The following is a 23,944-nucleotide window of genomic DNA, read 5'->3' on the forward strand; positions in this document are numbered from 1 at the left end:
CCTCCTGTTTGGCTCCAGAAAACCCCAGAGAGGGAGGAAGACGAGGAGGAGGAAGAGGAGGTGAACACTACTCCTTTCACAGCGAGGCAGCAGGACACACCCTCTGGGAGTCATCACTGGTCCAACGTGTTCAGTCGGCCATGCCAAAGGTGTGGCCTGGAGTTTGTGTTTACTTGTTTGGCGTTATTGGAAACATTTTAAATTCTTACTGGTTTTACAGCTTCACTGGTTAGCGGTCATGATTAGATCTACTAGCTCTGATTTTAGGCTGTAACATTTTGTTAATGTGGTGTTGAAGTTTCTCTTTGTGTGCTTAGATAAACAGAACGCATACCTGCTGATGGGTTATGAAAACGAGTATCTGCTGCCCCCTTGTGGTGGCGTTCAGAACTACAGTTAAAATCTACTAAGTTTCTAATGTGATTTTGGCTAATATTAGCCAAAAACTGTACTTAAGTAAAGATAAAAAGATATTTGGTAAAAAGTCTTCTAAAGTACTGAGTAACTGATCAAATTATCAACCATTTATTATTTCAAAATTACATCATCAGACAGACCAAAATATAAAGTGAAGTGGAGATTTTGGTATTTTAAGAACCAAACTGACAATAATTCATATAAGTAACAAAAATAACAAAGACAGGCAAAATAAAATGTTTCAAAATCAGTTTCTTTCAATAATAAAACTTGTGAAACTTTAACAAAAACTGCAGGTGTGCAAAAATTCTGTTTATGGTGAATTTTTGACTAAAACATGTTTGGTTTTCATTCAGTGAGTAGAAAATACAGAAATTTTACTTAAATAAGAGAAAAATACTTCAGAATAAAATTACTTAAGTAAAAATATAGTGTAGTAAAAATACTCCTAAGGGGGTTTTTTTCTCAAAAAAGTTAATCAAGTAAATGTAATTGAGTAAATGTTACTAGTTACTACCCAACTCTGAATATTAGTAATATTTACTACATAAGTTGTAAACAAAATAATTCCTAAAACTGGGTGGATAAATAAAAAGATCTCTTTTAAACCAATTTCTTTTCCTGATTTTATTTATGTAAATTATTTCTTTTTTGATCGATGAAATGCCAGAATTTCCACATAACTTAATATTTCTGTCTGATTATGTAATTTGTAAATGTTAAATGATTAATGTTTTGATCAGTTGCTCAGAAAAAAAGTTTTTCTGTTTAATAATAAAAAAAAAAAACTCAATAGTTTTTCCTCCATATTGTGGCGCCCGCTCTACTGTGGCGCCCCTACATGTCAAATGTGCGCCATTGCTCTTTCATTACTTGACCACATTTTTCCTTTTACATAATTTTCCACTTGTTGGTTTTTATTTTATTTTGAAACAAGAATAAAAAAAATTTGGACTCTTCAAAAAATAACACTTTAGACTACATTTGTTGTGAATTTGGTTGTAAATACAAAAAACCCCCAACTTGAAATACTTTGTGGCGCCCTGTGTAGTGCAGCACCCACATTTTGCGCCACTGCTCTTATATTAAATACTTTTTTTTCCTTTTACTTAATTGTCCATAGTATGTTCGTTTTTGTTTTATTTTAATACCTAAGAAAAGAAATAAAGTATCCGTTTTTAAAATTTAAGACATTCCTCACAGTAGATGCTCATCTACGTCTTTAAATGAATTGTTTGTTGCTGCATCGGGATAAAAGTCTCATTTTGGGCTGTAAAAATGTTGCACAGGCGGTGTGTTTATTAGGGTAGCTGGGTTTCCTGATCACGCATGTCACGCAGTCCTGGCTGTCGGGTGGAGGAGGGGGGCTGTTGCGGGAAGGATACGCAGTGACGTTTCCAGCTGGAGACTCGTCCGCTGCGTTGAGAGTCGACCAGAGAGGAGGGAGGAAGCTCATCGCTCCGTGTGGCAAGCAGTCGGCAGCATCATGGCACCTATCGGATTAAAGGCGGTGGTCGGAGAAAGTAAGAGTTTATCCTGTTCATGGCGCTTTATCGGAGTGATTCTGGTGAAAATCTGCCGCTGCAGCGGATGTTTGGATTTCAGCGCAGGCCGCGGGTCTTCATGAGGATGAGGATGATGGTGGTGCTAAATCACTTGTGTAGCTCAGGTCTCCTGCATGGGAGCCTGCGCTGCTGATGCGCAGAAAACCGTGAACCTTATTAGCTCTAATTACGAACTGGTTTCATTCTGAAGCGAGGAAAACGTCCAAGCGCGGCTGAACAGCCATTCAGCGATTTTATATCTTCAATAATCTGCAGTGACGTCTGATTGAAGGTGTTAAATTAATGAAATATGGTAATCCGCGGGTTTCCCTGATTACAGCAGAGCCTCACCCCTCTGATGGAGCAGAAGACGTTGCGTAAAAACAACCCAGCTCGCGCACACGGATGTCGGGAAACATGTTTGCTTTGTTCATCCTCAGTGACGCATCGAGGCGTAGAGGAGAAAGCTGCGCGTTATGTGTGATTTAAGAGGCGATGCTTTGGTTAAACGGGCCGTTCAAAGCTGGATGTTTGGTGATGGAGGCGCCGCTCGGTGCGGGCCTGGTGGATAACAGAGGTCATTAAAAACACCCGGACTGTCACAGGAGTGGGTTTACTTTCATTTACTGCAGGCGTTTTACTGGGGATGCAGTGCAGGATTTGCTCCATTTGTCCAAATAATCAGAAGGAAGAGCTAAAAGCAGGAATGGAGTTAGTTGGAAATGTTTATTATGTAATTATCTTATTTAAATTCAGTTTTTATGTCCTTCTCTCTCCTCGAAGCGTTTTCAAAGCACATGCAGCAGTGAAATATTTAAAAAAATGCAGAATTGAAATAATTTATGGCGCCCCCTGTAGCTGGCGCCCCTATATATCGTATATAGTCCACTCCTACTTTTTGCGTCATGATACCGAGATACTTCAAAAACCTACATCTCCCTATTTTAATAGTTCAAACACCAAATATGCCTTAATATTCATTAACACTCAGTATAAAACAGAACTAAAATATCAATACCAAATCAATATCTGATCAATACTAGCATGATTAGATGGTTTAGTTTGAGATTCCATTTTGAGAAGTTATTTTATTTTTCTATTGTAGTTTCTAATTTCTTCCTCAAAATATATTTTATATTGATTTTCTTTCAGATTCTAACTTTTTTGCTCTTTATTTAGGAGAAACAAACATTTGTTTCATTTTTTTAAGAAAACTTTGTACACGCCTGTAACTAATAGGAAAAAACAGAAAAGCACCTAAATATCAGACGTTTGACACATCCAACATAAATTAATACCAAAATATTCAGTATTTCTAGGGTCTCTAGTTGCATCGTGGCTATTTCAGCTACCAAGCTGCATTTTCTGTTGAATATTTAAGAAATATTTGATAAAAATACATTTCCTGTGAATTTTTAGTAACGTTCCACAGAAAAAACTGCAAATACTGAACCAATATTTCTGTTAGCTGCTTCTTTAGTTCTTTTATACATCACTTTTGATACAGAGAAAAAAATTTAATCTGTTATTTTTTGAAAAGTTTAGTTTACTTAGATAGCTTATATATATATATATATATATATATATATATATATATATATATATATATATATATATATATATATATATTAATACATACATAGGAATAATGTTATATTTTATTAAACACATCAGAAAACTCAGTAGTTTTCATTTTTGTTTTGTGTAATTTAGTCCTTAGGAGAAAAACAGTCTAAATTAAAATTGTAATCAGGTGAAACCTCATCAGAAACGGTCTTAACAGTTTGTGTCCAGGATGTGTGTGGTCTGCAGAGATGCTACCTTTAATGTAGTTCATATCCAAGAACAGAACAAACAAAAAACAGTTGTAAATCTTTATAATTTAGAGCAGAGGTGTCCAAACTTTTTGTCACATGAGCTAAAATCAAGTCAGAAATACTCACAGGCCAAAAAGCTAACATCACTTTTTGTAACTTGCCAACGACAAACTAAGCAAGCTATATTTCAATAAAACAATTTAATCCCACTGCATATTTGCTTCGTTAGAAGAAAAGCATGCAGTTTGCACGATCTTTGGGACTCATTTGGGGAAAAAAATACATAAAAATTGAGTTTATTCTCAGCAAAAAAACAAGATTTGGTTCACTTTTTACTGTATTTGGTGAAGTTTAATAAATCACATTTTGTGGTCAGATTTACTATAAAATTAAGGAAAATGTAAAAAGGTTGGTTATTAAATATGAATATTTTGCTTTGTATCTTTTATTTTTATTATCATAAATTAAAAATAAAGTCAACATCTCCATTAACCAGCATTGCGGGGCCATAGAAAATCAGTCCGGCGACCGCAAATGGCCCTCGAGCCGCACTTTGAACACCCCTGATTAAATCTCACCATGATGTTAAACACGCAGATTAACAGCAGATCAGTTCCTTAAAATAATTTCCCTTCGGCTTTCATAAGCGGCGTTTTTAGTGATTTTAAGCTGCCAGCTACATGAGCGGCGAGCCGTGTTAAACATCGCGGCGGCGTGGACGCAGCAGGCCGCGACGGGATTGGTGGAGGTGGAGAGGGTTCCTGCTGCAGCCTGGAGGAAGGAGGGAGGAAGAGGAGCAGAGGGGGGGAAGGGCAGCAGGCGGAGGCTCCCCTCCCCCCATCAGGAGAGTCAGGACCTGAGGGTGGAGAGATTAGATCCTCCTGATTAGAGCTGCAGATAATAACTGACTCTTTGAATTTTTAATTTATTTTTTGTTACTGTAAATGTTCAGTGAGATTATGTGGAAATATAAACAACGTAAATGTAAATATGGTGATATTTACAATAAATTAGTTACATTTATACACACATAAACACATTACCACCATATAATTAATGCATGATGTGCATACATTTAATCAATTATTCTGATCATAAAAAATTGCCACGTTCTTCAGATTTTTTTATTTAACCAGTAAAGCTAAATTTATACAATATTAAAAAAACACATAAAAAATTTAAAAATATATGTACGGTAATCAATTAAAAAAAGAAAACATATTGGCTAAAATTCAATAATAGCAGATTATTCATTAAGGTTTGTCATCTTTAATGCAAAATGTATTTATGTAGTTCATATCCAAGAACAGATGTGTTCTTGGATAGAAAACTACCTAGCTAGAAATAGCAGCTAGCTAGCTAAACCTTTTGATTTTTTTCAGATATGTTCTTGGATATGAACATAACTTGTATGTAGTTTCAGAAGCTTTGGGTCATGACCGAAAGAACGAGATCACGGATACAAGCGGCCGAAATGGGTTTTCTCCGTAGGTTGGCTGGGCTCTGCCTTAGAGATAGGGTGAGAAGCTCAGTCATCCGGGAGGGACTCAGAGTAGAGCCGCTGCTCCTCCACGTCGAGAGGGGCCAGTTGAGGAGCATCTGGTCAGGATGCCTCCTGGACGCCTCCCTGGTGAGGTGTTCCGGGCACGTCCCACCGGGAGGAGGCTAAACTTTATAGCTCTGGGTTTTAATATGTTACATAAAAATAAACTTAAGCTCAATTACTCTAGTCTGCCGAACAGACTGGAGTGGTTCATCAAACTACATTGCTAACCTAGTAGCTAGCAAGGAAACATAACTAGCTATAAAAAGGCAGGCTAGGTTACAGCTCATATATTTTTTCTTTGCAAACCTGCATTTTCTTTTCTTAATTATCTTTAATAAGTTAACTTAATTTACCATCTACAATTAAGAAAATTACTTTTTGTTGTTGCTATTAGCAAAAAAATAAAAATAAAACTGGCTAAGGTAAAATAAATATATATATTTTTTTCCTCTCTAAGTTTAGTTTTTCACATAAAAATGCGAATATTTCTTACAAGATAACCAAAATGTGACAAATATAACAACAAAACAAAACTACCTAGCTACAAATAGCAGCTAGCTAGCTAAACCTTTTGACTTTTTTTCTATATGAACATTTAATTTATCTCTGGTATATTTTTTTTACAGTATCCAAGCTCTGACTGTGCCCTATATAATAAATTTGTTTTCATATCTCTAGATAACCACAGATCAAAATGTGTTGTTTTATTTGCTACCACAGACGGACTCAATGAGACACTGCTGTGCTAGAAAACTGGGCTAAACCACATTCAGTCAGTACAGATTACAGTCAGCCTGACAGCAGAGCTTGGAGAAACAATCATCCTTACATTTCGTCCTTTAACCCAGACTCTCAAACTCTGTTGGTTCCTCAGAAGGCAAGAGTGAGATTATATAATCTGTATTTGACAAGATGGATGTTGGAAAGTGAAGCACATCTAAAATAATGCTGCACTGAAGCCACCCACTGACCTTGGAGGCGTCACTGAACCAAATTAACACACACACACACACACACACACACACACACACTCGTCTGGCTCCAGTGTGTGACGCAGTGCCCCTCTCTAAAAAACAAACAACTAATACCTCTGAAACATGCAGTCACAAATAAATACCAGTCAGTGTAGAGCATGAAGAGCTCTGATTTATGTTGAGTCTGGAGCTCCAGTACATTTGGTCAGCTGGTTTTACTGCTGTACAATGGCTGCTGGAAAAGAAAAGAGTTCTGTTGTTGACTTACCATCCAGAAACTTCTTGCTGTTTGTGCAGGAGGCTCCACTTGTGCTTTTCAAAGATGTACGGCGGTATAATTGCTCAGGCATTTTATCGTTGAGTTAGGGGGCGTGGCCAGCAGCAGCTTGTTTGGATTTAAAGTGACAGGACGCCCTAAAACAGCTACAATCTCTTTATCTAAGGATGATTTTGTCCCCCAAAAAATATAATGAGCATGTTTTGTTTAGGCCGTAGACGTAGTGTAATGATTCACCTTGAGGGTTTTGCTCTCTGACCTACAAGTGGAATTTTAATAAAGTTGCAAAAACTTCAAACTTCTACTTTTTGTTTTTCTGTAAAGTTTTAGTTGTGTAACATCACTGTTGTTTAAATCCACATTTGGTTTCCACTGATCCGTTTATTATTGCCCAGAAAAGGGCGACTAATCAGAGTAAAGCTAGCAGCAGGATCAGATCTCAACTTTACATGATTTTTTTATCGCTCTGTAGCGTTTGCAGAGTTGGAGCGTTTCATCGAGCTCCGCAGCTTCGGCTCCACGTTCTGCATCCTGTTGAACGGGCCGAGGCCGGAGGAGCTGCAGAGATGTGTTTGTTAATGTTTTAATGTTTGGTTTGCACAGCTGTTTGCTGTGTTTGTTCAGCTCCTTCCCTCTCATTGTGTCTCTATCAGAGACGACAGAAAGGAAAAGTCCACTCTGCTCTTTCCTCCTGACACTAACAGTTTTCCACTCATTCAGCCGTTGGCGCAGGCTGGAGCTGGAAAGTTTAGTTTATAAATAATTAAACATGATTTTTATTAGTGCTTGAATTTAACTCTACAGTAAGATCTACTGATGTAATTATTCTATTAATGCTACATTTTTAAAATATCATTTCAGCATCTCCTGCAGTGAAATTAAGGTTTAAAGTTGTATAAATTTGAGTTAATCTATAAATCAAGTAGCTTATTTAGCAAAACTAGCTAAGACAGTTCATATTATGAGCTAAAGTTATTTATTTTTATTAGCAATTTTTCACTTTTCAAACTCAGATTTCAGAGTTTCTTTTCTAGAAAATCTGAAAATTAAAAAAAAAATTTTTTGCATATTTTTTACTTTTCCAATTCTGATTTTCTTTTTCTAGATTTCTGAGAATATTCTGAAAATTTCAGTTCTCAGAATAATTTTCAGAATTTTATTTTCAGAATAAAATGTTTTTAATTTTTTTATTTTGCTTTTCAAACTCTTAAATTTCTGAGTTTTTTTTCCTAGAAAATTTCTGAGGTAAATCTGAATTTTTAAATCCGTTTGCGTCACAGCAGCGTGAAGGAAATGATGAGTCAGCAGCTTTCGCTTTGATCTTGCAGGTTGTAAAATTTCCGTTTTAAAAATAATTCTTATTGGTTTTACACTTTTAACTTTCTGATTGAATCAACAAACGGTTTAAATAAGTGAGGTTTTGTCTTTTTCTACTGAATTAATGAAACAAATGATCTTTTAAATATCTATTTGTTGTATTTCTAGTGTTTGTTGGATTTTATTTTTTTCTCTAATCCAATCTTTAATTACTTAATGATCTGAATTTTCTTCTTTCTATTTTTTTTACATGTAGTTTAAGTTTCACGTTCCCTGAAAACAACCAATCAGGAGCTTCATAAATCTTCCTGTTTTTTTCTTCAGATTAGTGCTCTGTAATCCAGTTTATTTGATCTCCAGTTAATCTGTGATAATCCGTTGAGGTTTGAGAGGCTGAGCCTGTCGGTCCAACATGATGTTAAACCGCCGGTCCCTGTGAACGTTTCCGGCCTGGACCTGCTGGCAGATGGACGGTCACTGATCGGGCCAATATTGGCGTAAACATGGATCCACATGGCAGCAGGCCGGGTTAATCCCTGAGACAGGCTGGGATTAAAGACTTCCAGCCAAAACAGGAAATATTCACTGTTTAGTTTATTCATCAACTCATCAATTGGCCAAACTGGTGGCTAAACTTTGCACTGATTTCTCCCAGTTTTGATCAAACTCACCTTTTTATTGTTTGTGTGATATTATGATATAAAAGTTTAAATTGTTGGAGAATCTGTTGCTCTTTATTTACAGAAAATCCTGGATTAAAATCCCTTTACTCCCTTGTTACAGAGATTATGAACGATGTCATCAAGAAGGTGAAGAAGAAGGGAGAATGGAAGGTGAGACGTTTTCACCAAAAACTGATTTAAAATCATGTTTTTCTTTCTCTAAAATTACATTTAAAAACTGGCAAAATATGTCAGTATTTCTAAAAATCAACCAAATATTAATAAATTACAGTTAATTTTATTAATAATTACCTCCATTAAACTCTGTTGTTCTGTCTCCAAAACTGCATTCAAGAAAAGTTTTTTCTTTGTCAGTATTTATGAAACTTCTACAGACATTTATAAGTTACCAGTTTTGTTTTGTTTTTTCCATATGAAGAGTATTAATAGTAATAATAATAATGTGCATTAATGTCGGTGTTTTTCTGCCCCAGGCTCTGATTGTGGACCAGCTCAGCATGAGGATGTTGTCGTCCTGCTGCAAAATGACGGACATCATGACTGAGGGCATCACCAGTAAGACACAAACCCAGTTCAGCCTTTAACCCACCAACCAGTTGATCATCCAGCTTCCTGCTGTGTGTCTGAGATTAAAAAAAAAATGTTTAAACTTGGCAGGAAATGTGAAAATGTCACCATGTTGGAAGATAAACGCCAATTATAAAGTTTAAAACAAACGTTTCTTCGGCCCGGAACAAAATAGGAAATAACTGATCACCTAAAATAATGTGAAAATTGATGAAGCCTTTTTCATATTCCATAAAAGTTGGTTTTATTATTGAGCAAATAAAACTAAAAAAGAAAAAAAAAGGTAACAATGAACTTATTTTTTAATCTGTTTTTAATAAATTTTGTGGCCTGTTTTCCAGTTTTGCTCTAGAGTCTAAAAACACTGCTGTCATGATTAGGAATGTTTAATTAAATATGTCTGCCTTTACCTTTAAAGTTGTGGAGGACATCAACAAGCGAAGAGAGCCTCTGCCCAGCCTGGAGGCCATTTACCTGATCACACCAACAGAGAAGGTACAAATACCCAATCATCACTTCGCTTCATCTGTCACACTTTCTGGACTTCATGTTTATTTTCCCCCATTCTTCATTTAAATAATTCATGTTTGGCAACATGAAGTTCGCTAAAAGATCCCAAAAAGGACCAAATGTAAGAAATTCAGAAACTTGAGGTGGGCAGACGTCTGCTAACACGCTAACAGAGAAGCTATTAATTCTTATAATTCTTTGTTTAGTGCTTCGTTTTTGTTTTTCTGTATAATTTCAAATTTGCTAATTTACTTGGCTGTTTTATAAACTTTCAGTTTGTAAAAGTTTTAGTTTTCAGCTGTTAATTATTCAAGTATCTAAATGTTTATGTTCATGCTCTTATTTTGAAGTAACTGAAGACTCTGTTCCGTTTCCTCTCCTCACGTTTTCCTTTTTTCCCCCCAAGAAACTGTATTGATGAAATGGCAAATATAAAAATAAACAACCGAATGAGTTCTACTGAAGAATCCAACACTTACATGAATTAACAACCAAATTTATTCTCACCAGTTTCAGCTAACGTTGATTTAATGTCTACTGAACGCTCAGACCTCAATTTAACTTTAAATGTTTATTTTCAAACATTTAACAAAAAACAAATTCCCTTTGTTTTAACAGATTTAAAAATAATCAATAAATAAATATGGCTACTGACAAGTAAATTATGAAATCTGTGCTAACGAGCTAGTTTTTGTAGCATAAAAGATAAATTTAGCTATTAGCATAAATCTGAAAACTGATGGAGCCATTTGGGCAAAATATGTTGGCATAAAACGTTGCTAATAGTCTAAAATGAAGCAGAATGAAGTAATAAAATATAAATGTACATTTATCTTTATTTAATATTCTTTAACTGTTAGCATTGTTTTATTAGCTTGGCAAACAGAAACCTAAAGTCACTTCATAATGCAAGTTTCTGATAAATTTAACACAATAATATGACTGTTTTATATTTAAGTTGCCTCATTAAGCTCAGCTCTGTTTAGCACTGTTAGCCTAATGAGAATATGTCTGTTGTTTTTAATTTTTCAGTCAGTCCACACGCTCATCGCGGATTTCAAAGACCCTCATTCAGCTAAATACAAGGCAGCTCATGTTTTCTTCACTGACTGTGAGTTACACAAAAATACAACCCTGTGAAATGTTGCTTTTCATGGAAGTATTTCTGCTTAAAATGGGTTTTATTAAGAAACATAATGTGCTAATGTTAGCCACACATGCTAACATTAGCATAAGGTTAGCAGTCAGTGTTTGAGAACTTGAATATATTCTTTTAAAAAGTCTGTTAATATTTTACCATCACAAAACTAAAATGAGAAAGTCGTCCTTCAGTGTATAAATATGTAGTTATTCTACTATGAATGTTTTTTATTAGTTTATTGGTCAGAAGAAAGGATTTTAAATGTTTTCTTTGTTTCTTTCCAGCCTGTCCTGATCCGCTCTTCAATGAACTGGTGAAAAGCCGAACCTCCAAAGTCACCAAGACTCTGACAGAGATCAACATCGCCTTCTTGCCCTACGAGTCTCAGGTAAACAAACGGTTAAATTTAATCACATCAAGGCTACTGATTGGTTTTCCAGTATGCTCGTCAGTTTTCTGCTTTTTTGGCCTCACATTTGATCAATTTTCTTCTTTTTTGGTCTCACATTTCACTCAAAAATACGTAGAAGTTTGTGTTTAACTCAATGTCTGTAAGTTTGTCCGTCTCTTCGCTCATCCACCATCATGTTTGACAGTTTCTGTGTGTTTTTGTGCTACATTGTGTTTTAATTTGCTCCACATATGGTGAAATTATGTCTAAACATTTCTTCTTTGGTGTTAAATTAATTCAGATGTATCTCATTTCCCAATAAGATACGTTTGTTCTTTATTTTTCAATTTTACCAGTTTTCCATCCCAGCAAAGTCTAACCCAAGGAGAAAATCTTTACTGCTGCTCATAAAGTTCTCTTTTTAGATGGTTAAATAATTAAGTTTATTGTCAGTAAATTTCAGAATGAAGTTTTAATGTGAGAGAAAGTATCAGGTTGAAAAATTGGGAATCTTGAAGATAAAGTAAGATGTCATCTGCATATAAACGTATTTCACTTTAACATTGATGCAGCTTGTTACTAAATCCCAAAAAGACAGAAAATTAATATTTATTCTTACAATATTGAAGCATAATTATGAAGCAAAAAGGTATTTTGAGGTTAACAGCTGAACAGATGTTTTGTTCAGTTTCATGGTTTGAAATATTAAATAACTCTATTTTGAACCTTTTTGGGAAAGTGATCAGATTCAGCTGCATATTCCTGATGTTATTATATCTAATAACTGCACAGTATTTACCTGTTATAGCCAATCAATCAAGTTTATTTGTATAGAACATTTCAACCAGGCATTTCAAAGAGCTTTACGTCATAAAAACACAAAAATACACTGATAAACTGAAATGTTACATTTTTCTGTCGTAACATCAAAATGTTTAAGTTTCATTTATGACGATTCAAAAACAACTCTGACTAGGAGGGTTTTTAGTTTAGGTTTAATTTCCTAGAAGTTTATTCTAGATTTATGATTCATAGAAGCTGAATGTTGCCTCTCCATGTTTTTTACAACTATTGTTGTTTTTAAATTTGCTTTGTAAATATTTAAAACTCTTGTGTTTGAACGTTTACCCCTGAATTTCCCTTTGTAGAAATCTGTTTCTGTTCTGTTATTTAAAGCATAAACTGGATGAGATAAATGTTGTTTGTTGGAAAAATTGCAGAAAAAAAATATCCAGAGATAAAAAGTGGCTTTAGATCGATTAAAGCGGGAAGTGAAGGACAGAAATACTATCAGTTTGTTTTGTTTTTTTTATCTTGTTTTAGATTCAAAACAGACTCAGATGCTGAGTCATGATTCGCTCTGTTTACTGCAGACTGTTCCAGAAACGCTCACATTTCTCACACCGACTCCTTTCCCTCCATGTTTCCACTCCCACAGTCGATTCTCTAATTTTCCTCTCAGCTCCTCTTTTATTTATCTTTTTATTTTTCTCTATTTTTCCCTCCATCTTTCTCCATTAACCTCATAATGTTTTGAGGTTTTGCTGCGCTCCTCCTCTCCTGTCAGCAGAGATTAATTCAGAGTCGGTGGTTTTCCTGCTTGAGGCAAAGCGATGCCTCTTTGTCCCGCCCACAAACAGAATGAATGAATCTTATTGGTCAGAGCTGGACATACGCTGCCGTTTGTAGCCAATCGCTGCTGAGCAAAGCAAAGGATCCAACTGCAGAGCAGAAACGGTCATGTGATGATGGACAGATGGAGGCAGAGGAGTAGAGAGGAAGAAAACATGAAAGATAGAAAAAAAAACCTTTAAAAGAAAAAAATAAAACAATAAGAAAGTGAAAAGAGAGAGTAAAATGAAAGAGAAAAAGAAAAAGTAAAGCTACAGAAAGAGAAAGAAAGGAAGGAAGAGAGAGCAACTGGAAGGAAATAAAAAAAGAGAGAGTAACAGGAAGGAAATAAAAAAGAGAGTAACAGGAAGGAAATAAAAAAGAGAGTAACAGGAAGGAAATAAAAAAGAGAGTAACAGGAAGGAAATAAGAAAGGAAGAAAGGGCAACAAAGCAAGTAAAAGAGTGAACAAATAGAAAGATATCGACAGACAGAAACAAACAGGCTCATTTTCTGGTTTAAGTAAAATAAATGGTAAATGTTTGTTTCTAATAGAAGATAATCAGTTAAACTGGTGTGTGCAGGTTAAACTGGTTGAACTGGTGTGTGCAGGTTAAACTGGTTGAACTGGTGTGTGCAGGTTAAACTGGTTATACTGGTGTGTGCAGGTTAAACTGGTTATACTGGTGTGTGCAGGTTAAACTGGTTATACTGGTGTGTGCAGGTGTACTCCCTGGACAACCCGGACGCCTTCCACAGCTTCTACAGCCCCCATAAGGCCCAGCTGAAGAACCCGGTGATGGAGCGGCTGGCCGAGCAGCTGGCCACGCTCTGCGCCACGCTGAAGGAATACCCGGCCGTTCGATACCGAGGGTCAGACATTTTAACTCCTCCAACAATCTGAACCAAAACCTGCAACATTTGGTCTGAATCAGACAGCAAGTTCAGAACAGAGACATTCCTCCTGAGGAAGTTTAATTAAATGTATGTGACTGTTTGATATGTTTATGTTTGTCCTCTTGTTTTCTCTCTTTTAGGGAGTACAAGGACAACGCCACCTTAGCCCAGCTGGTTCAGGACAAACTGGATGCCTACAAGGCCGACGACCCCACCATGGGAGAGGTGATTTAATCCAACATCCCTTTAAAACTCTAATGTCTTTTTCCTTTTCTGTTTTACTCCAGTAGACTTGGTTTTATTGGGAACCAAAATTGCAACATTTGCTACATTTTCAATTGGTCCAGTTTGCTTTCGGTGAAACGATCCAAACTAACTGAAAAACCTGTTCCCTTCCTCGCCTGTGGGGGCGCTGCGTCAAGAACCACTGAAAGAAATGAAACAAAAACCTCCGAAGACACTGAGCGCAACTTTCTTCTTCATGAAATGTAAACAAAAATGGAGCGCCGCCAGACTGCAGCAGTTGTAGGATTTCTTGTTTGTCATTTCTCCCACTAGCGCTAAACTTACATGGTTGATTTGGTTGTATAATGCATATGTGAACACTAAGCGAACCGGAGACCACTCCGAAAGCAGGAAGTGGACTACAGCCCAGGGCATTCTGGGTAAATACAACCAAAACAAACTCACTAAGTTAGGGCTCATGAGAGAAATCCTACAACTGGTAAAATCTGATGGTACTCCATCTTTGTTTACATTTTGTGAGTGAAGAAGTTGTGCTGAGTGTTTTCTTCAGTGGTTCTTGGTGCAGCGCCCCCACAGGCGAGGAGGGGAACAGGTTGTTCAATTAGTTTGTATTCTTTCACTCAGCGAACCTCAGCAGCTGAAAATGTAGCAAATGTTGCCATTTTGGTTCCCAATCGAATCGAATCGAATCAATCAGGTGTGTGAATACCTTTAAAGACGTTTGTAGCAACGGTTGAGGAACATAGAAAACCTCGATGCTAAAGGCCAACCTAGAAGTGTTTCTACCGTCTGTCCTGCAGGATGCTCCCTGTTTTTGTCCGTTTCTTTGGTCTTTTTGTGTCGTTAACGCCTGTAAGTGCTTCTCCGTCTGCAGGGTCCTGACAAGGCCCGATCTCAGCTGATCATCCTGGACCGAGGCTTCGACCCGGTGTCGCCCGTCCTACACGAGCTCACCTTCCAGGCCATGGGCTACGACCTGCTGCCCATCGAGAACGACGTCTACAAGTGAGGGGAAAACAGAAAAGCAGCTGCAGTCTGCTGAGAAGGGAGGATAAATCGTCTCTGGTCCGTCCTCAGATACGAGACCAGCGGGATGGGAGACTCCCGGGTGAAGGAGGTCCTGCTGCACGAAGACGATGACCTGTGGGTGAGCCTGAGACACAAACACATCGCTGAGGTTTCCCAGTGAGTATCCGCCTTCGTCACGTTCTCTGTTGGACTCATAGAAGCTCTGTACGGTAGTTCTGAGGAGTTCATTTTGGTTTTGCTCTGATTTTAGGGAAGTAACACGTCAGCTGAAGGAGTTTTCCTCCAGCAAGAGGATGAACACCGGAGAGAAGGTAAAACCTGGGGTCAAAGTTTAAACCTGAAACTATACCATGAATTAAACAGCGTAAAGATGAATTCATACCAATAATTTTCCATATAGTCTACTGTATGGAAAGAATAAAGTGCTTTAAATATGCTTTAGGTGCCGCTAGGCCTGTAGCAATAATCAATAAATCAATAAATCATATGATAAATTAAAATTGTTTTTGTTCTCTTCAGTCTGGTGTTTTCAATCTCAACTAGCTTTTTTTCTCTACAGAGACTTCATATGTTTGTTGTTTTGTTTACTTTTGAACAAAACAATGTTCTCCCAGTTCCTGAGTTAAATATGGATTATAATTTATCGTTTATCTCAATAACTTATAGGACAATTTATCGTCCAGCAAAATTTGTTTTGCGCAAACAAAACAAAACAAAAAATCTTCCATCAAAAACTAGAAGGAACTTCAATGTTTCTTATTCAGTTACAGGAGCTGCGTCTCCATTGATCATAAAACTGGACAAATTGTAATTATAAAAATAAATTTACTTTATTTAAATACACCAATAAAAAAAAAATCACTTTTATTAATTAAAAGTTTTGCACCAGGATCAGATGCTTTTTACGGCTTTATCAAAATTTGTGTATTTGCCATAAAAACAGTTTTTTTCACACGAGTCACATGATCAACTACAGAATGTTACTACTGGCAGAAACGACAAAGAAGACAACATGAAATGTTAGAAAATGCATATTTCTGTATTATTTATGGCATACACAAACTTATTCATGTTCGATTTCAGTTGTTTCGACCCGGTCGGTGACGATTCAGCCAAATTTGTCGTGCCGTAACTCTGCTCCACTTTGCGCTATCTGAAAAATTCAAACGGTTTCTGAAAGGGGAGACGTTGCGCTTTCCAGCCAATATCGGGTTATTACGGTAATTTCACTCTCACTGTTGCAGGAATTTGGTTTAACTTCATTTTAATCTGATGAAACATTCTTAATAGACGCAAGTTGTGAAAATAAACTGCTAGATATTGAAAGTTCTAGTTGTTATGAATAAATATGTAAAAATATTTACTCACAGGACATTTAAAGAACTTTATACAGTTAAAATGAGCAAAAATATCCAGGTTGAGATTTGAAACTTAGGACTTAAGAGGTTTTTTTTTAAAAACCATTTAAAAGTAAAATATGAATAAGTTTTTCTTCTCAGACACTTTGAATTGTACCAAATATTTATAAAATATTATAAATAAAACACAACCAAATAAAACAATTGTCCTTCAAAAATGTCACCAGAATTAAAATGATCAAGCTCACTTTAATGTTTAATGACATTTATTGCTTATTGTGAAAGACTTATGCATAAAAAAAATCATATTTTTCTCCACCAATGAGGCTGGTTCTCGTTTTTCAAGTTTATTTTCCATCTTTGCATTGAAAGGACATTAAAAAGTTGAATTACCTTTTATTATTTTAATATAAACTCCATTTAAATCTTTGGTTGTGATTCTTATTAAGACTGTGGGTTGTGTTTTCAGACCACCATGAGGGATTTGTCCCAGATGCTGAAGAAGATGCCTCAGTACCAGAAGGAGCTCAGCAAGGTGAGCCTCATGTTTATCCACATAAATCACTTCCCTGCGTTGGGTTTGGATAACAGCACTCAGTGTTTTGTTTCGTGTTTTTGTCAGTACTCCACTCACCTGCAGCTGGCCGAGGACTGCATGAAGCACTACCAGGGAACCGTGGACAAGCTGTGCCGCGTGGAACAGGTTGGCCCGCGTCGGGAGAGAACCCGAACCAACAGTACCGCAGTAATGTTGTGAGGAAAAGCATGAATGGTGTGAATCGGTGTTTCAGGATTTGGCGATGGGCACCGACGCCGAGGGGGAGAAGATCAAGGACCCGATGAGGGCCATCGTCCCCATCCTGCTGGACGCCAACGTCAGCACATACGACAAGATCCGCATCATCCTGCTCTACATCTTCCTCAAGAACGGCGAGTAGACGATACATTTACACAGATCATCCCCTCCTCCGTTTTTAATTTTACATTTTATCCACAATAATTCAGAAGACATGAGACTGAGAAGACATTTTCTATGGTCTACTATCTGAATCCATACGTACAAACTGCAGGTCTGTGTCTTTGGTCAAAACATGTTTGTTTTTCATTCAGTGGGTAGAAAATCCAGAAATTTTACTGAACTAAGAATAGAAGTTATAGAAATTTTAAAATTACTCAAGTAAATGTAACTAGTTACTACCCAACTCTGGACAAAAAGGGGTTTATTTGCTTTGCAAGACAGCAAATACCTGAAGATAAAGGTAATAAAAAGGTTTTAGATGAATTACATTTAGGGACGTAAGAAGTGATTTTATACGGAGCCTGTAAGGGGACATGGAAAACCAAAATAAAGCAATTCCAGCTTACTTTCTCTAGATCCTGAGAAACTTTATGAAAAATCTTGTGCTTCTCTTTTGGTTGAAAAGTGTTTATACAGTTTCTGCAAAGCCAGTAGAGGTGATGGAGTTTAAATGAGATACAGAGGACAATTTACGACATTTCCTACAATCTGGAGAGGATTTATGATATTTACTACGGTCTGGAGACGATTTACTGCGTTTCCTACGGTTTGGAGATGATTTACTGTGTTTCCTACAGTCTGGAGACGATTTACTGCATTTCCTACGGTCTGGAGACATTCTAGATGACGATATTATGCTAAGAGACACGAAGCTGAGGTTGGTTTCTGATTGCAGTTCAGTATCTTTCGTAAATCGTCTCTAGGCCGTGGGAAACGTTGTGAATCGTTCTGTCTCTCGTTTAAACTCCACCACCTCTTAATAAACCCTTTCTCAACCAAAATAGAAACGCAAGATTTTTAAAACATTTTCTGGGAATCTCAAGAAAGTAAGTCGGGATTGCTTTCTTTTTTCCCTAATGATCCCTTTTTATGTTTTACCTCATGTCTCAAAATGTAATTTGCTTTCATCCTGTTGAAATATATTGAATGCTGAATATATGCTGAATATATTGAATGTGTGTGTTTGCAGGTATTACAGAGGAGAACCTGAACAAGCTGATCCAACACGCTCAGATCCCCCCTGAGGACAGTGAGATAATCACCAACATGGCTCACCTCGGCATCCCCATCGTCACAGACGTACGATTCTCGCCTCTGACGTAAAATAACATGTTGATTTTACGTGTTTTTATGTCATTTCCGTTCTGGTTTTTCTTGGTTTTCTTTCTCAGTCCACTCTTCGCAGAGGAAAGAAGATGGACAGGAAGGAGCGAGTGAGCGAACAAACCTACCAGCTTTCTCGCTGGACTCCACTGATCAAGGACATCATGGAGGTAACACACACCTCCAAATCGTAGCTAAAGAAGCTGAAAAAATATAGAACTAGAGTGAATACTTAGGACGTTTCCAATTACATTTGGGTATTTGTTTTTTCCTTCAAGCAAAAATAAGTCAGACTAACTGATTGGTTATTTAATTTTAACTCAACATGAATCCAAATCAGCTTCAGTCAAACATTTCCAGCTTGTGTTTCATCAACATATTTAGTGACTCAGGTGGTTTCGTGCCTGTTTCTGTGAGTAATAACTGTTTTATTGTTTCCTGCAGGATGCGATTGAAGACAAACTGGACACCAAACACTACCCGTACATCTCCACCCGCTCCTCCGCTTCCTTCAGCACCACTGCAGTCAGGTATTCTCGTTCTGGAGGCATCTTGGATTTTTTCTCTCTACAGACTGAGGGTTTGGATCGATTCTAGTTGGACAGAAGATGAGTCAGATAAATGTAGCTTACTGGTGATTGGCAGGTAGTGATCTATGAATTAATTAGATTGTCAATCAGCCTTTCTGCAGACCAGATGAAACTAGAAAACAGGAAATCGATTGATAAAAATCCTGTTTTGAACAAATGGAGATAAAATTAAAGCTGCAGCTCAGCAAACATGGCTGCTTCAGCCAAACATCTCTGAACTGGACACCCAGTTAAACCAGCATGTCGTCTGTTACTGGGAACAGTTTGGTGTCGATTAACTCAAATAGGTCAACCTTTCAAATGAAAACACTAAACTTCCTTTAAGGACTTTGGTGATCTCAGTATTTGACCATTATTCAAAATACAGATTTCACAAAAAATCTGTATTTTGATAACTTTAGATCCCTCATTCTTAACGGACTCATCAGTTTTCAAGTCAACTGATAAAAACCTTTGAAAGGCTAAAAATGGCCAAAACTGGGTCAAAACCAATCGGAATTCCAAGTTCAATCCAAAATGGCTGACTTCCTGTTTGTTGTTGAGTTCAGGAATTCTGGGAATTTCCAGAATTGTACCAAATTTCATACTTACTATCATAGTTTCATGCTATCAAGTAAAGTAAATAAGGATCATTTTTATCGTTTCAAGGGGGCGCTGTTGTAAGAAGCAGAAAATTTAAAATATTTGAATAATTCAGAAGTTGGAGCTTGGTATAATGTCACAACCGATTTTAGGTTGTATTCCTGTTGTAAGTGGGAAAAAACAATAATTTTCCTAATTATTTTGGTGCAGACTACTACTATTACCAATACAACCAAATAATATTGTTTGGGTTTTTTTCTAATTTATGCGTTCAAATGCTAAAAAGGTTGAAAAAATACTTTATGTACCACAGTGTTATAAATAATTCATAGGTAACTCTGGGCTGCTTTGATAAAAATAATTTGATTGGGGATTTAAAATTACTGCTAACGTGTTAGCATGTTGTGACGAGTGGAGAGAAAAGCTAAAAACTTGAGCATAAATCGTGTTTCTTTCTGCGGCAGTGCTCGATATGGACACTGGCACAAGAACAAGACCCCTGGAGAGTACCGCACCGGCCCCCGGCTGATGGTCTTCATCATCGGAGGCGCGTCTTTCAGCGAGATGCGCTGCGCCTACGAGGTCACGCAGGCTAACGGGAAGTGGGAAGCCGTCATTGGTGAGTGGAGAAATGTTGGATCTTGGGTCCTTACTTTACTTTAACTTACTTTTCTACTGAGTCGCACAACATAATCTGCAGACATGTGGCTTCAAAAAGCTCTACATTTATTGTTAGCTGAAATCTAAACAGGTCTAATTGACCTGGAATCCAGTTAAGAAATTCGTTCACTTCAGTGAAAGGTTGCCAGGTTGGAAGTTTAAAGTTCGGTCCAGTGAGTTTCCTGTAAGTTTTGGAAATATTTCATCAAAAACTAGGCAGTAAAATCTGTCCCGTCTGGGTCATTCAGAAAGAAAAACTCAAAGTTGTGTCCAATAAACTCCTCCCTCATTTGTATTTCAAAGTTATTGACGGTGTCTTGCAAAATTATTTATAATCTTTGAGTTTTTTTCCCATTTTTTGACATTACAACCACAGATTTCTGTTTTATTGGGGTTTTATTTGATAAGCTAAGACAAAGTTACTAGGAAATTAATTATTTCTCCATTAAAAACATCTAATTGATAAGTTTATTCTGATACCCCTAAATAAATTAAAATAATTTAGCCTCAACCATCTTGAATCACAGACTTTAAGTGTGACTCACACTTTTGCCTGACAGAAAAGTCCCGTGAGAATTTTTTTTTAAAGTAATGAGATTAAATAGTTCTGTTAAAACAAAATGAAGGACCTGTGATTAACAAATTTTAGACTTTTAATGATGCACAGACACCATGTTTAGGGTTAGTGCATCTGAGTTTATAGTTGGCAATGTGCTATACTGAGAGATAACTCAAATTTATTTTTATAGCACATTTCATCAACCAATTACAAAACAAGCAAAAAACATTAAATGTTGTCCTTCCATTTCTGAATCTCGAGTTTCCTTTTGATATCACATAAAATCCCAGTAAACGGTTCCAGTTTGTGGTTGTGGTGAGACGAAATGTGGAAAACTCAGAAGGTGTGGGTTGTTTTGCAAGGTACGGTACCAACTGTGTGACATCAGTTCTGTTTAGTACTGACGTCTTAAAGTTGAACCATCCACTGTTTTCTTGTTTCCTGTTGCTTTAGCTGTTGTCTCTCAATCAACTGTTATCTTTAACTTGCAGCCTTTTCTTCTTCTGTCTTTTTCTGTTGGTGTGTTTGTGACCCGAGTGAAGTTGGCTCCTCTCACCTACTTCAAATCTAACAAAATTGGTGTCAAACGTTTGTGGGGCAAAAATTTTCATTTGTGCCGCTGTGACTTTAGAGATATTGATAAAAATTTAAAAAACAGTTTCCAGAGGTTTTTATCAATATCGTCAAAGCAAAAGCACCACAAATAAAAATATTTGCTGCACAACAAAAGTTGACTGACACCAAGTTTGTTTGAATCTGTAAATGTGAGCAGGGAAATGGTTGACCTCTGACCTCTGGAAACTTTATTGTCCTAAAACACAGGTGTCAAACTCCAGTCCTCAAGGGCTGCTGTCCTGCAGTTTTTAGATGTGCCACAGGTACAAAACACTGGAATGAAATGGTTTAATTGCCTCCTCCTAGTGTAGATCAGTTCTCCAGAGCCTTAATGACCGAATTATTCTATTCAGGTGCTGCAGCAAAGGCACATCTAAAAGTTGCAGGACAGCGGCCCTTGAGGACTGGAGTTTGACACCCCGGTCCCAAAATGATAGCAGCACAAAAAATCATTTTTTCTGTGCAAACGTTTGACACCAATTTTGTCAGATTTGGGTAATGTGGGGGTGGAGGGCTGGTCGACCTTGTGACCTTTAAACTTTGATTAATGTCTTCAAAGCGAAAGCAGCATTTTGGCTGGTTGTCCTTTCATAACCTTTCAAAACTTTTTCATTAATATCTCAATGAACGCAGCACAAATAAAACATTTTGCAGCAAAACACATTAAAGTTTAGACACCAATGTTGTCTGATTTTAAGAGAGTGGGGTGGTGGTTGACCTTTCATGACCTCTACAAACATTTATTAATATCTTTAAAAAGGTTAGCAGCACAAACAAGAAATAATGCTGCACAAACGTTTGACACCAATTTTAGATGTGGGGAGTTGGTTGACCTTTAAACTTTCATTAATATTGTCACAGCAAAAGCAGCACAAAGGAAAACATTTTACACCAACTTTGTTGGACTTTCATAATGTGTGAGGGCTGTTGAACTTTTGACCTTTAAACTTTTACATCTTTAAAGCAAAAGCAGCAAAATGAAACATTTTGCAGCACAAACTTAGCTTTGAGTTTATTGACAGTTTGTTTTTGGCTGGAAACTGTTTTATTAACATCGTTAAGATGACTGCAGCACAAATATTTTTATTATATTTGGGTAACGTGTGGGGCCTGGTTGACCTTTAAACCTTTTTTAATATCAGCAGCACAAACGTTTGTCCCCAGTTGTATTTGTCGCAGGTGGAGGGGCCGACTTCACGGGGTTGGCGCCGCCCTGTGGGTCCATGTCTGCCAGTGGACGAGTGTCTGTGTGTTTTTCTCTTCACGTCGTTTTTGGGGGTTTATTTTGGAGAGTCGGGCTGTGGGATGCTGTGAGACGAGTGGTGAAGCCGCCTCTGTTCCTTCACAGGTTCCACCCACTTGCTCACCCCAACCAAATTCTTATCGGACCTGCAGCACCCCGACTTCCGAGAGTCCACTAGGGTGTCCTTTGAGGACGCACAGCCCTCAGACGAGTGAGGCAGACAGATTGGGAGGGAGGGAGACAGAAATCACAGGACAAAGTAAAGGCAGCCGCTCAGAGAAGCCCTTTCTGAACGTTTAGCACAAAGGGCTTCGTTTTGGTTCCTCCCTCTTCTTTAAACACTCAGAACTGTTTTATGTACCTCACCTTCCTCCTCCTCTTCCTCCCTGTTTCCCACCGGGATGGGCATTCCTGATCCCTCCTCACTGCATGGTCCGCTCCAACTCCGACCGGCTCTCCTCTATTCAAAACCAAAATAATCAAATTAAAAGCTTTGGTTTAGTGTTTGGGGTGAATCTGTGGATTGAGTCTGGCCTGTGGAGGTCGGCGGCGGCGGCGGCCATGCCCTGAGGAGGTCGTGGCTCCATCCCTGCTGCCTCCTCTCCTCATCTCAGCCGGTGGATTAAATCGCTCTGATTTATGACGGCCACCCGAAGCTCCTTCAGACCGTCTCACTCATTCACTTTTAACCCCCGACATCTTCAGCGTGTGGCGCCGTCAGTGCGACTGCTGTCCTTCAGAGCACAAACTGTGGCAGGTCACCGTTAGCCCGCCGTCACATGATAATACAGGGGTGTCCAAAGTGCGGGGCGGGGGCCGTTTGTGGCTCTTGGAATGATTTTTTTTTTTTGTGGTTGTCAAAAATGATGCAAATTTGACTCGTCCAGCACAAATGGTCAGCCGAGAGGAAGAGTTTTTATTTTTAGTCAGGGTTTAAATTATTACCTATGATGGAGTTTTAGGGCCAAACTAAGAATGAAAAATGAATAAACCTGTGAAAAAAGTAAAAATAATGAGAATAAAGTTATTATTACAGCTTTATTCTAGTAACATTATAACTTTATTCTTGTAATATTTACTTTATTTTCATATTTTTCCGATTTTATTCTTGTGATTTTATTTTTTTTCTTTAGTGTGGCCCTAAAAAAATAATAGAAATGGAATAGAAAATATAAAGTACAACACAAAGTATTTGTCTTTTTATAAGTGAAGCCATCCAGAGAGTTTTACTGAAAAGCTGACTTTGCT

General features: G+C 37.4%; 1 protein-coding gene across 3 annotated transcripts in view; it reads left to right on the forward strand.

Annotated features, from left to right (window-relative positions):
- Positions 1-42: 42 nt before the first annotated feature.
- Positions 43-23,944, forward strand: part of stxbp1a (syntaxin binding protein 1a) — a 29,594-nt gene continuing 5,692 nt past the window's right edge. Inside the window, exons 1-19 of one of the 3 annotated variants that reach the window (XM_044095720.1) lie at positions 43-149; positions 8,676-8,725; positions 9,049-9,130; positions 9,561-9,637; positions 10,685-10,763; positions 11,078-11,181; positions 13,520-13,668; positions 13,833-13,917; positions 14,813-14,943; positions 15,016-15,123; positions 15,218-15,278; positions 16,795-16,860; positions 16,948-17,028; positions 17,117-17,255; positions 18,314-18,423; positions 18,516-18,617; positions 18,892-18,977; positions 20,084-20,238; positions 22,802-22,955. In XM_044095720.1, the coding sequence (XP_043951655.1) occupies positions 8,681-8,725; positions 9,049-9,130; positions 9,561-9,637; positions 10,685-10,763; positions 11,078-11,181; positions 13,520-13,668; positions 13,833-13,917; positions 14,813-14,943; positions 15,016-15,123; positions 15,218-15,278; positions 16,795-16,860; positions 16,948-17,028; positions 17,117-17,255; positions 18,314-18,423; positions 18,516-18,617; positions 18,892-18,977; positions 20,084-20,238; positions 22,802-22,911 (1,770 nt within the window). In that variant the 5' untranslated portion in view covers positions 43-149; positions 8,676-8,680 and the 3' untranslated portion in view covers positions 22,912-22,955. Of the gene's footprint in view, positions 150-1,725; positions 1,941-8,675; positions 8,726-9,048; positions 9,131-9,560; positions 9,638-10,684; positions 10,764-11,077; positions 11,182-13,519; positions 13,669-13,832; positions 13,918-14,812; positions 14,944-15,015; positions 15,124-15,217; positions 15,279-16,794; positions 16,861-16,947; positions 17,029-17,116; positions 17,256-18,313; positions 18,424-18,515; positions 18,618-18,891; positions 18,978-20,083; positions 20,239-22,801; positions 22,956-23,944 lie in introns of those variants that run through there. The other 2 variants (XM_044095718.1, XM_044095719.1) reach the window with 2 other exon arrangements.

Source organism: Gambusia affinis, linkage group LG17, assembly GCF_019740435.1.
Source record: "Gambusia affinis linkage group LG17, SWU_Gaff_1.0, whole genome shotgun sequence".
Lineage (NCBI taxonomy): Eukaryota > Metazoa > Chordata > Actinopteri > Cyprinodontiformes > Poeciliidae > Gambusia > Gambusia affinis.